At 40.8% G+C, this 11,763-nt stretch overlaps 1 protein-coding gene across 5 annotated transcripts in view; it reads left to right on the forward strand.

The window, feature by feature from the left end:
• Positions 1-10,902, forward strand: part of GTF2IRD1 (GTF2I repeat domain containing 1) — a 156,292-nt gene extending 145,390 nt beyond the window's left edge. For all 5 annotated transcript variants that reach the window (XM_077296463.1, XM_077296466.1, XM_077296467.1 and 2 more), the window contains 2 exons: positions 7,436-7,584; positions 10,679-10,902. In XM_077296463.1, coding sequence (XP_077152578.1) covers positions 7,436-7,584; positions 10,679-10,747 — 218 coding nt within the window. In that variant the 3' untranslated portion in view covers positions 10,748-10,902. The remainder of the gene's footprint in view (positions 1-7,435; positions 7,585-10,678) is intronic.
• The last annotated feature ends 861 nt before the right edge of the window (positions 10,903-11,763 follow it).

Consider the following 11,763-nt stretch of genomic DNA (forward strand, 5'->3'; position numbering starts at 1 on the left):
TTATTACTGAAACATTCTATAAACCAACTGCCACAAATAATTTGTTACGTTGGGAGAGCCATCATCCCGTAGCCTTGAGGAGGGGTATACCGAGGGGTCAGTACCTACGTATGAGGAGAAATTGTTCAACCGATTCTGCTTTTTTCCGACAGGCGGGAGACTTGAGGGACAAATTTGTGGATAGAGGTTATCCGTTTGGGGTCCTAAATGAGGCCTTTAAAAACTCAAGTACCAAAGAAAGAGCCCCATTGCTTGTTAAAAAAATTAAGGGAGGAAGATGGTAATGACTTGAGAATCATAGGTACTTTCGATAACCAGTCACAGAAGGTCAGAAATGTGATTCAAAAACATTGGGAGATCCTAAAAATGGACCCAGACTTAAGAGACATAGTTCCTGATACACCATACATCACGTATAGGAGAGGTAGATCAATTCGTGATCAATTGGTCCATAGTGCCTTCTTCCCTCAAAAGAAGTCTCCCACCTGGTTGGAGAGAAGACAGAATGGTACGTTCAAGTGTGGTAAATGCAAATTTTGCAAATATGTGTCGAGGAGCTGTACTTTTGTGAGCTCCTGTACCGGTAAAACCTATGATATGAGACAATTTGCTAATTGCAAAACAGAAGGGGTGGTCTACCTATTCCAGTGCAGCTGCCCTATGGATTATGTGGGCAAAACAAAACGGGAGTTGCGCAGGAGGGTGGGCGAACATGTAGGAGATATTTTAAATGGAAGAGATACCCCTATTGCTAACCACATGAGGGAAGTACATGGGGGGGATTTAAAATGTTGTAATTTCTCAGTGATTGAAGTAGTCACACCACCGGTTAGAGGTGGGGACTGGGACTGTTTAATCTTACAAAAAGAAGCAAAATGGATATTTCGGATGAAGAGTATGAAGCCACAGGGCTTGAATGATTTACTGCAATTTGGTTGTTTTGTATAAGTTTTTGCCCCACCCTTTTTCCCCCTTTTTGAGAATCCCTTTTGGATTATAAACCCATGACCCATTGTCCCGAGATAGGGGATGGTCTTTATCATTTTCAGTGTTATTTTTATTGATTTATATTGTAGTTCACACTCTAATTAATGGTAGGGAGGTTTTTTGGTTCTTTTCAGCGTCATGTGTATTTTGCTGTGAAATGTTGGTCCTCTTTAGGCAATATATGCCCCTGGGTAATTCTTTATTTGAATAATTTATAAGCGCTAGCATCTGCGCGATGAGGTACTCTGTGGTATCTCAGTATACGTCATTCCTAATACCTAGCTATGCAGCCTGCGCTAAATGACACGCATTTGCGTTCCAAGTAAGGAGCTTTCATGAGCTGTAGCGCTAGTACGACTGCGCGGTGAGGTATGCTGTTACGCTCTGGTGAAATGTAACTCGGGCTGATATTTAGCTATTGAGCTTGCGCAGAGTGACACGCATTTGCGTTTCAAGCCAGTAACTATAGGACATGCGTGTAATGACACGCACTTGCGTTCCAAGTGAGGAACGCCAATGGGAAGGAAGACGGAAACTGACACTTGCGCAGAGAGGAAACCCGGAAATGATCACACTGGCGGGCACCGTAGGACGCTGATTCAACACGAGGAGGAGGTCAGGTTTATAAAGCAGAGTGCATATTACACACATAAGGCTGTTATGAACAGGTGGTCAGGATGGATATCGTTCCCCACTACAATATCGTATATCTCCTCTGAAGTGATCTTCTTACCCTTCACTCAGATAAGTTTGTTATCTCTCTAGTATGTCTCCTGATGAACTGATTTCAGGGAAACGCGTCGAGATAAACATACTGAGATGAGCATATTTATTGTGCTATGTTTATGCATTATTTAAAGACATTGGGGATATAATGCTAAATTGTCTTATTTGTATATGTTTATATTTAGGGGCTATGGTGTACCTACACTAAGTACTGTATGCTCGACCTGCCTTTTTGTATATAATTGTTTTTGGTCAATTGGCGGTCTTAGGGCTTATTAGGATCAGACAACGGGAGCGGGGGCGCTATTTGCGCAGGACATCTAGGGTGCCAACCCCCGCAGGCAGGTAGTGAGCAATTAGGTACAGTATATTTGGCTATAGGCCGTATGGGGTTATGTGCAATTCTGGTGCGTGTTATTGAAAAATTTTTACAGCACGTTTTTTGCACTTTATCATTATTCAGTGCCCCTAATATAAAGTACTTATTTATTTTGTTTGTCTGTCTGAATGGTCTGCTGTTTGTCTATTTTCTCTCACTTGAGGGTCTCTGAGGGTGAGTTAGGGGAGCCTACGTTGAGCGGGGGCGCCATTGCGCAGGTCTTATAGGGTGCCAACCTCCGCAGCAAGGTAGGGCTTAGACAGTTTGACATTAGGGACTCCATGCACCCTGTATCTTTTCTACAGCCAAACAGTGGACGGTTTTTTAGATTGTGATTGTTGTTTCTTATCTCTATTTATAATAAAGGTTATGTTTTATTATATAAAATTTATCTGATTATGTAATGCTTGGTTTCGGTGAATAATTTTTGTTTTTCTGGGCACCTAGAATTTTTTTGACTGTGATAGAAAGTTATAAGGGTTAAAAGATGACCAGCAATTTCTCATTTTTACATTTTTTTTTAGGGACCACATCACATTTGAAGTCACTTTGAGGGGTCTATATGATAGAAAATAACCAAGTGTGACACCATTCTAAAACTGCACCCCTCAAGGTGCTCAAAACCACATTCAAGAAGTTTATTAACCCTTCAGATGTTTCACAGGAATTTTTGGAATGTTTAAAAAAAATGAACATTTAACTTTTTTTCACAAAAAATTTACTTCAGCTCCAATTTGTTTTATTTTACCAAGGGTAACAGGAGAAAATGGACCCCAAAAGTGGTTGTACAATTTGTCCTGAAGGGGCATATTTTACCTGATTTACCTTGATTTCCATAATCATTAACTGTTTCTATAGTTGTGTGAAAAAGTGTTTGTCCCTTCCTGATTTCCTATTCTTTTGCATGTTTGTCACATTTAAATGTTTCAGATCACCAAACAAATTGAAATATTAACCCCTTAGGCCTCTTTCACACTTCAGTTGTTTGGCGTCAGTCTAAATCCGCCATTTTCCTCAAAAACGGATCCGTTTTTTTTTTCGACGGATCCGTTTTTTTCCCCATAGACTTGCATTAGCGACGGATTGTGACGGATGGTCGTCCGTTCCATCCGTCATGCGACGGATCCGTCAAAATTTGGCGGACGTCATCTAGACATTGACGGTCATTGCAACGTTTTTTGTCTGCGTTGAAATGGCGGATCGCGACGGATCCGTCGCGTCCGTCATTTCATAGAATGGCCACCTATGGGCGACGGATCCGTCGCGACCGTCATTTCGGCGGATCCGTCGCCCCAATCCGTTTTTTCAATTTTTTTCAATTGCGCATGCTCCAAAAAGTATATACAACCCCCGAGTAACGGATCCGTCAAAAAAACGGATCCGTTACATCCGTTTTTTCAACTATTGTGACGGATCCGTCGATCCGTCATTATGTCGGAAGTGACTGACGCCAAAAAACTGAAGTGTGAAAGAAGCCTTAAGAACCAGGGGTATTTCCTCTTTTGCGTTTCCATTTTTTGCTCCCCTTCTTCCTACAGCCATAACTTTTTTATTTTTTGGTCAATATGGCCTTGAGATGGCTTATTTTTTGCGGGACGAGTTGTACTTTTGAATGGCACCATTGATTTTACCATATCGTGTACTGCAAAACGGCAAAAAAATTCCAAGTGCGGTGAAATTGCAAAAAAAGTGCAATTCCACAATTGGTTTTTGGATTTTTTTTTTTAACCATGTTCATTAAATGCTAAAACTGACCCGCGATCATGATTCTCTAGGTCATTATAAGTTAACAGACACCAAACATGTCTAGGTTCTTTGTTGTTTACATGGTGAAAACAAATTCCAAAGTTTAAAAAAAAAGTCACCATTCTCCGAGACCCGTAGCGTCTCCATTTTTCGTGATCTGGGGTTGGGTGAGGGCTTATTTTTTGGGTGACGAGCTGATGTTTTTAATGATACCATATTGGTGCGTATACGATCTTTTAATCACCTGTTATTGCATTTTAACCCCATCATGATAACACCTTTTTTCGGTTTTTCGTTTTTCACTCCCCTCCTTCTCAGAGCCATAACTTTTTTATTTTTCAATCAATATGGCCATGTGAGGGCTTATTTTTGCAGGACAAGTTGTACTTTTGAAGGACATCATTGATTTTAGTATGTCGTGTACCAGAAAATGGGAAAACAATTCCAAGTGCGGTGAAAGTGCAATCCCACACTTGTTTTTTCGCTAGCTTCACTAAATGCTAAAAATGACCTGCCATTTTGATTCTCCAAGTCATTACGAGTTCATTTTGGTGCAGATATGTTCTTTTGATCGCCCGTCATTACATTTTAATGCAATGTTGCGGCGAACAAAAAAAGTAATTCTAGGGTTTCTAATTTTTTTCTCGCTACGCCGTTTAGCTATCAAGTTAATCCTTTTTTTATTGATAGATCAGGCGATTCTGAGCGTGGCGATACCAAATATGTGTATATTTGATTATTTTTAATTGTTTTATTTTGCATGGGGCAAAAGGGGGGTGATTTAAACTTTTATATTTTTTTTATTTTTTTCATATTTTTTGAAACATTTTTTTTTGCTTTTTCCATGCTGCAATAGCCTCCATGGGAGGCTAGAAGCTGGCACAGCCTGATCGGCTCTGCTACATAGGAGCGATGCTCAGATGCATTGTTATGAGCGCCGACCACAGGGTAGCGCTCACAGCAATCCGGCATCAACAACCATAGAGGTCTTCAATAGACCTCTGGATGTCATGCCGATGCATCGCTGACCCCGTGACGGGGGTCAGCAATGTGCGCATTTTCGGCCCGATGGCCGGAAGCGCTAGTTAAATGCCGCTGTCAGCGTTTGACAGCGGCATTTAACTAGTTAATAGCAGTGGGTGGATCGCGACTCCATCCGCCGCTATTGCGGGCACATGTCAGCTGTACAAAACAGCTGACATGTCCCGGGTTTGATGTGGGCTTACCGCCGGAGCCCGCATCAAAGCGGGGGGTTCTGACCTCGGACCTACTATCCTCTCCGAGGTCAGAAAGAGGTTAATGTAATGTTGCAGCGAAAAAAAAACAACTAATTCTGACGTTTTTATTTTTTTCTTGCTACGCCAATTACTGATCAGATTCATTCTTTTTATATATTGATAGATCGGGTGATTCTGAACGTGGTGATACCAAATATGTGTATGTTTGATTTTTTTTATTGTTTTATTTTGAATGGGGCGAAAGTGGGGTGATTTGAACGTTTATATATTTTTTTATTTTTTAAACATTTTTAAAAACATTTTTTTTAAATTTGTACTTGCTTCAATAGTCACCATGGGAGACTAGAAGCTGCAATCATCCAATCGCTGCAGCCCTGCTCTATGTAGCAGAAATACTCACTTGCCATGAGCACCGACCGCTGGGCGGCGCTCATAGCTATCCAGCTACGACAACCACAGGGGTCTCCTGCAGATTCCGGGTTGTCATGCCAACCCATCGGCGACCCATGCTCATGTGATACGGGCACCGATGGGAGGAGGTATTGACGCGCTTCCTCCACATGCATGTTAAATGAGTCTGTCAGACATTGACAGCAGCATTTAACATGTTACCAGCCGCGAGTGAATCACGATTCCACCCGCGGCTGTTAGGGGCACTTGACAGCTGATCAGATCAGCTGTCATGTGCCAGAAAAGGTGCCGGAACCCGCACCAAACGGGGAGGTGTCCAATGTTGGATATATTCGTCACTGGATGATAAGGGGTTAAACAAAGATAACACAAGTAAACACAAAATGTAGTTTTTAAATGAAGGTCCTTATTATTAAGGAAAAAAGAAATCCAAACCAACAGGGCTGTGTGTGAAAAAGTGATTTCCCCCTAGACCTAATAACTGGTTAGCCACCCTTAGCAGAAACAAAAGCAATCAAGCGTTTGCGATAACTGGCATTGAGTCTTTTACAACGCTCTGGAGGAATTTTGGCCGACTCATCTTTGCAGAATTTCCGAGCATGAATCGCCTTTTTGAGGTCATGCCACAACAACTCTCAATCAGATTAAGGTCAGGACTTTGACTAGGCCACTTTAAAGTCTTAATTTTGATTTTCTTAAACCATTCAGAGGTGGACTTGCTTGTGTGTTTTGGATCATGATCCTGCTGCATAACCCAAGTGTGCTTCAGCTTGAAGTCACAAAAGAGATGGCCGGACATTCTCCTTCAGGATTTTTTGGTAGACAGCAGAATTTCTAGTTCCATTTACCATAGCAAGTCTTCCAGGTCATGAAGCAGCAAGACATCTTCAGACCATCACACTACCACCACTATATTTTACTGAGGGTATAATGTTCCTTTTCTAAAATGCTATGTTACTTCTACGCCAGATGTGATAGGACATACACCTTCCAAAAAGTTCAACTTTTGTGTAGTCAGTCCACAAAGTATTCTCCCAAAAGTCTTGGGGATCAAGATGTTTTCTGGCAAAACTGAGATAAGCCATCATGTTCTTATTGCTCAGCAGTGGTTTTTGTTTTGGAACTCTGCCACGCAGGACATTTATGTATAGTGTCTTTCTTATAGTGAAGTTATGAACACTGGCCTTAACTGAGGAAAATGAGGCCAGCAGTTCTTTGTATGTTTTTGTGGGGTCTTTTGTGACCTCTTGGATGAATCGTCGCTGCGCTCTTGGGGTAATTTGGGTCCGCCAGCCATTCCTGGGGTTTCCCCACTGTTCCATGTTTTTGCTATTTGTGGATATTGGCTCTCACTGTTGTTCGATGGAGTCCCAAAGCTTGAGAAATGGCTTTATAACATTTTCCAGACTGATAGATTACTTTGTTTCTTATTTGGTCCAGAATTTATTTGGATCATGGCATAATGTCTAGCTTTGAGGATCTTTTAGTCTGCTTCACTTCGTCAGGCTGGTCCTATTTAAGCGATTTCTTGATTGACAACAGGTATGGCAGTAATCAGGCCTGCTTGTGGCTAGGGAATTTGAACTCCACTTCCCAAAAATGTGATAAACCACAGTTAATTTATGTTTTAACAGGGCCGGGACAATCACCTTTTCACACAGGTCTCTGCAGGTTTTGATTTCTTTTTCCATTGATAGAAAAGACCTTCATTTAAAAACTGCATTTTGTGTTTACTTGTAGTATCTTTGTCTGATATTTAAATTTCTTTGATGATCGGAAACATTTAAATGTGACAAACATGCAAAATGGTAGGAAATCAGGAAGTGGGGGAACACATTTTCACACAACTGTATGTGATTCTATGACCATTGTAACACAATGGTAGCACCATTTACTCTGAAATTTTATATAATGTCATTATCCCAAATATTCTTATTTTCTTGCACAGACAAAGACAGCCTGGCTCCGAAGCGAAAAAAAAAGCGAATTTCTGAAGGAAACTCTGTGTCCTCAACGTCATCCAACTCTTCATCGTCCTCTTCTTTTTCCTCTTCTAATATAGAACCCATCTCATCAACACATCCAATGTCCTTAGTGGTAAGTGTATAGGTTCCTTACTGAGTCAATTGATTTAGAAAGAAACTGAAACTCTATAGCAAACTGTTTCAAACACCTTTTACAGTAAATACTTAACACATTTACTGGACAAAGGTCCCGAAGGTTAGATCTTTAGTAATTTGTTTATCTATGTGTGGCTGAACTGAGCCCTGTATGATATTCTTCTGTTGATCCTCAATGCCGAGGTTAATTTGGCACAGACAATGAACAAAACCATATTAGGGTATGTGCACACGTCCGGATTTCTTGCAGAAATTTCCTGAAGAAAACCGGAAATTTTCTGCAAGAAATCCGCATTTTTTTTTTGCGTTTTTTTTTCCGTTTTTTTCGCGTTTTTTTAGCATTTTGCAAGCGTAATTAGCTTGCAGAATGCTAAAGTTTTCCAAGCGATCTGTAGCATCGCTTGGAAAACTGACTGACAAGTTGGTCACACTTGTCAAACATAGCGTTTGACAAGTGTGACCAACTTTTTACTATAGATGCTGCTTATGCAGCATCTATAGTAAAAGATAGAATGTTTAAAAATAATTACAAAAAAAAAAAAATGGTTATACTCACCCTCTGCAGACAGCCAATCTCCTCAGCGGCGTCCGTTCCTATAGATGCCGATGTGGTTCAGGACCTTCGATGACGTCGCGGCTTGTGATTGGTCGCGTGAGTCACATGAGCGGTCACGCAACCAATCACAAGACAGCGACGTCATCACAGGTCCTGAACCACACCATCTATAGAAACGGAAGAGAAAGCATGCACCGGAGAGGCGGGAACACTTCGGGGGCCATCAGAGGGTGAGTATAGGACTATTTTTTATTTTAATTCTTTTTTTTTGACCACTTATATGGTGCCCAGTCCGTGGAGGAGAGTCTCCTCTCCTCCACCATGGGTACCAACCGCACATAATCTGCTTACTTCCCGCATGGTGTGCACAGCCCCGTGCGGGAAGTAAGCAGATCAATGGGCTCCTAGGTGTGCGGAATCCCCGCAATTCCGCATTTTTAATGAACATGTTGCTTTTTTTTTCGCGATGCGATTTTTTCGCGGAAAAAATCGCAACATTTGCACAAAAAATGCGGAATACCCTGTAAATAATAGGAGGCATATGTTAGCGTTTTTTTCGCGTTTTTATCCCGTTTTTATAGCAAAAAAACGCGAAAAATGTGTGCACATGGCCTTACTGTGTCAATCTATAAAACTTTCAGCAACACATAAATTTGTTCTGTATAAATCTGATAATTACTTCTAATTTGGACTGGATAATAACTCATGGGAGATATTCTTTTCCAAACGTTTTATTATTTTAAAACTTATAACCGGGGAGGGAAGACAGGGGTGGGGAGGAGAGGTGGGGATGGGATATGAAAAAGGGGGAAAAAAGCAAAGGACCTGCAAGTCCTTGTATAAATTGTTGAATTTATAATATATGATAAACATTTAATAAACATATAATTTTGGGCAAGTATATACCAGACATTATTAATCCTGAGGGAACATTTCCATGCATCTGGACCACTTTTTTGCATATTTGTCAAAATTATTATTAACTAATGCCAGTTTGCTCTCAAATGATCTATGTGTATGTATTTTAGTCATAATATCTTTAAAAGGAGGTGGGTCTGGCCTCTTCCAAAAGAAAGTGATAGAATTTTTAACTATTAATAAAATATGTATGATTATTTCAACTAAAGATGGCGAGATTAAGTGAGTATCCAATGATAATAATGCAAGTTGAGGGGAAAGTGGGATCTTTGTGGGGTGAATTTTATTTATTAGGCTAGAAACATTAGCCCAAAGGGGTCTAATATATGGACAATGCCACAAAATTGATCCATTCTGGGCCACTAAAGGCATAACAAAGTTAAAGGACCTACTAGAGGACACCAACTGTTGTACATTTAGTCATCTTAAAACTAAATACGAGATCCCTTCATCATGCTTCCTTCAATACTTAATGCTAAAAGAGGTTATCAGTAAATTTCTAAAAAATTCCTCACATATTTCAGAGCCAACAGTCAACCTGTTGAATAATATCGGCCATTGTATGTTCTGGAGTGTGAAATACATATATAACTGGTTTAATACAAGATCAGAATCAAATAAAACACAAAACTTATTTAAATGGGAGTCTGAGCTTGGTTTTAAATCTAGTAACGATGAATGGGAAAGAGCTTGCTCGATCTCACTTTCTTCTACCATCTCCACCTCACTCCAAGAAACACATCATAAAATTTTATCCAGATGGTATTATACACCAGCCAGACTGGCAAAGATTAACTCAACGCATTCATCCGATTGCTGGAGAGGATGTGGACAACGAGGGAACCTGCTTCATGGGAGATATTCTAAAGAGTTCGGCCTGGCTTTAACTCTGGCCGCCCTGCCAGGTCTTCCAGTGCACACAAGGTATCAGGAGAAGGCTTCTACTCGCAATCTTCCCAAGCTTATTCTTTCACAATACTGCAGAGTAGAGAAGTGATCTAAATAAATTCCATCATTATTTTGTTCAATCTTTAATCTATTAGTTAAAAAAAGTAATTATGATGAATCTTGTAAAAGCGCCAGTCTTGTCTGTGGTCTGGACCTTCTATTGGGACTCATCCTCATTAAAATGAATAGGGCTGAGCTGCAGTGTCTGACAAATATATGTGTAGATACATATGATTATATATTTCGTACATTGCATGCCACACTCCTGTTTTTACATTATTCGCCTCCATCGATTCCATGGTGCTCAGCATCAGCATCTAAGAGACCTGATTGACTATAATGGAGTCCTTTGGGTTTCTGTCCTGGTATCTGGCCTTTCACGAGACCTAATTGCACAGCATGTTGTGCTACCTATCCTTCTTCAAAAGAGCCTGCTGAAAGAAGCGTCAACGCTGCTCTGTACGGATACTTATATTTGGTGTGAACAGAGCCTTATATCTGGTATAAACAGAGCCTTATGTCATTTTCATCCAACTGACAATGTAAAATATTTACTTTATGATAAAGGAATCATAAGTGGAAAGAAAACCACTTGTAAAACCATAATCTTGCAATACATGCATCATACTATGTTTTTCTTCTGTTTTAGCAATGGCCCATGTATATGTTGGACTACGGGGCGGTGAATATGCAGATTCCTGGACAAATGAACTACTAGTTCTCTCAGATGGAAGTTGAATGGAAATATGTAATTATTGTATAAAAGTGTATATGACAATATTTAACAATGCCTTTTAGTTTTTTCCAATCGTTTTTACGGTATGTTTCTGCCATCCAAGACAGCCTTTTTGGAATAAAATGTGTTGCCTTGTTCTGATTCGTGTCTTATTATATATATGTATACTGATGTAAAGGTATATACCCTATTTCGTACCTGTATAACTAAAGCTGTATAACTTTTAGCCAGTGCAAACTTGGGTTAGACAGTCTAAGGCCTCTTTCACACATCCTGATATTTCCGGTACCGGAAAAAACGGTACCAGAGATATCGGTGTCCGTGTGTGTAATACTTGCGGCACACGTGTGGCAACCGTGTGCTGCATCAGTACCTCGCGGACAGCCGCTGGGGAAGAAGCGCTATAGTAAGCGCTGTTCCCGGCAGCAAGTGCTGAAGACGACTCTCATCATTCTCCCCTGCTCTGCCGGCGATCGGCACGAGCAGTGCAGAATGATGAGAGTTATAGTAAAGTTAGAACGATGACATCAGGTGGGGGCTTTTGGGACAATTACTTCCACCATCCGACACCTGCTGCCGCGAATAACAGTGACAGCAGCAGCGGATGATCGGGGTATTCCTCACCCGCCGCCTGCGATATAATAAATGAATTAAAAACCTGATGTGGGTTTCCCTCTATTTTCTTTAACCAACCAGGCAAAACTCACAAATAACTGATTTAAAAAAAATGGCATGGGTTTACCCCATTTTTGACAATTAGCCTTGCTAAAGCTCACAGCTGGGGGCAGGTATTCTCAGGCTGGTAAGGGGCCATTGATATAGGCCTAAAAACAGCAGCCCGCAGCTGCCCAGAAAAGGCACATCTATTAGATGCGCCAATTCTGGCGCGGCTCTTCCCACTTGCCCGGTAGCAGCGGACAAGTGGAGTTCATATTTGTGGGTTGCTGTCACCTTTGTATTCTCAGGTGACATTAAGCCCACGGCTTAGTAATTGAGAG

The sequence above is a fragment of the Ranitomeya variabilis genome, chromosome 3 (assembly GCF_051348905.1).
Source record: "Ranitomeya variabilis isolate aRanVar5 chromosome 3, aRanVar5.hap1, whole genome shotgun sequence".
Lineage (NCBI taxonomy): Eukaryota > Metazoa > Chordata > Amphibia > Anura > Dendrobatidae > Ranitomeya > Ranitomeya variabilis.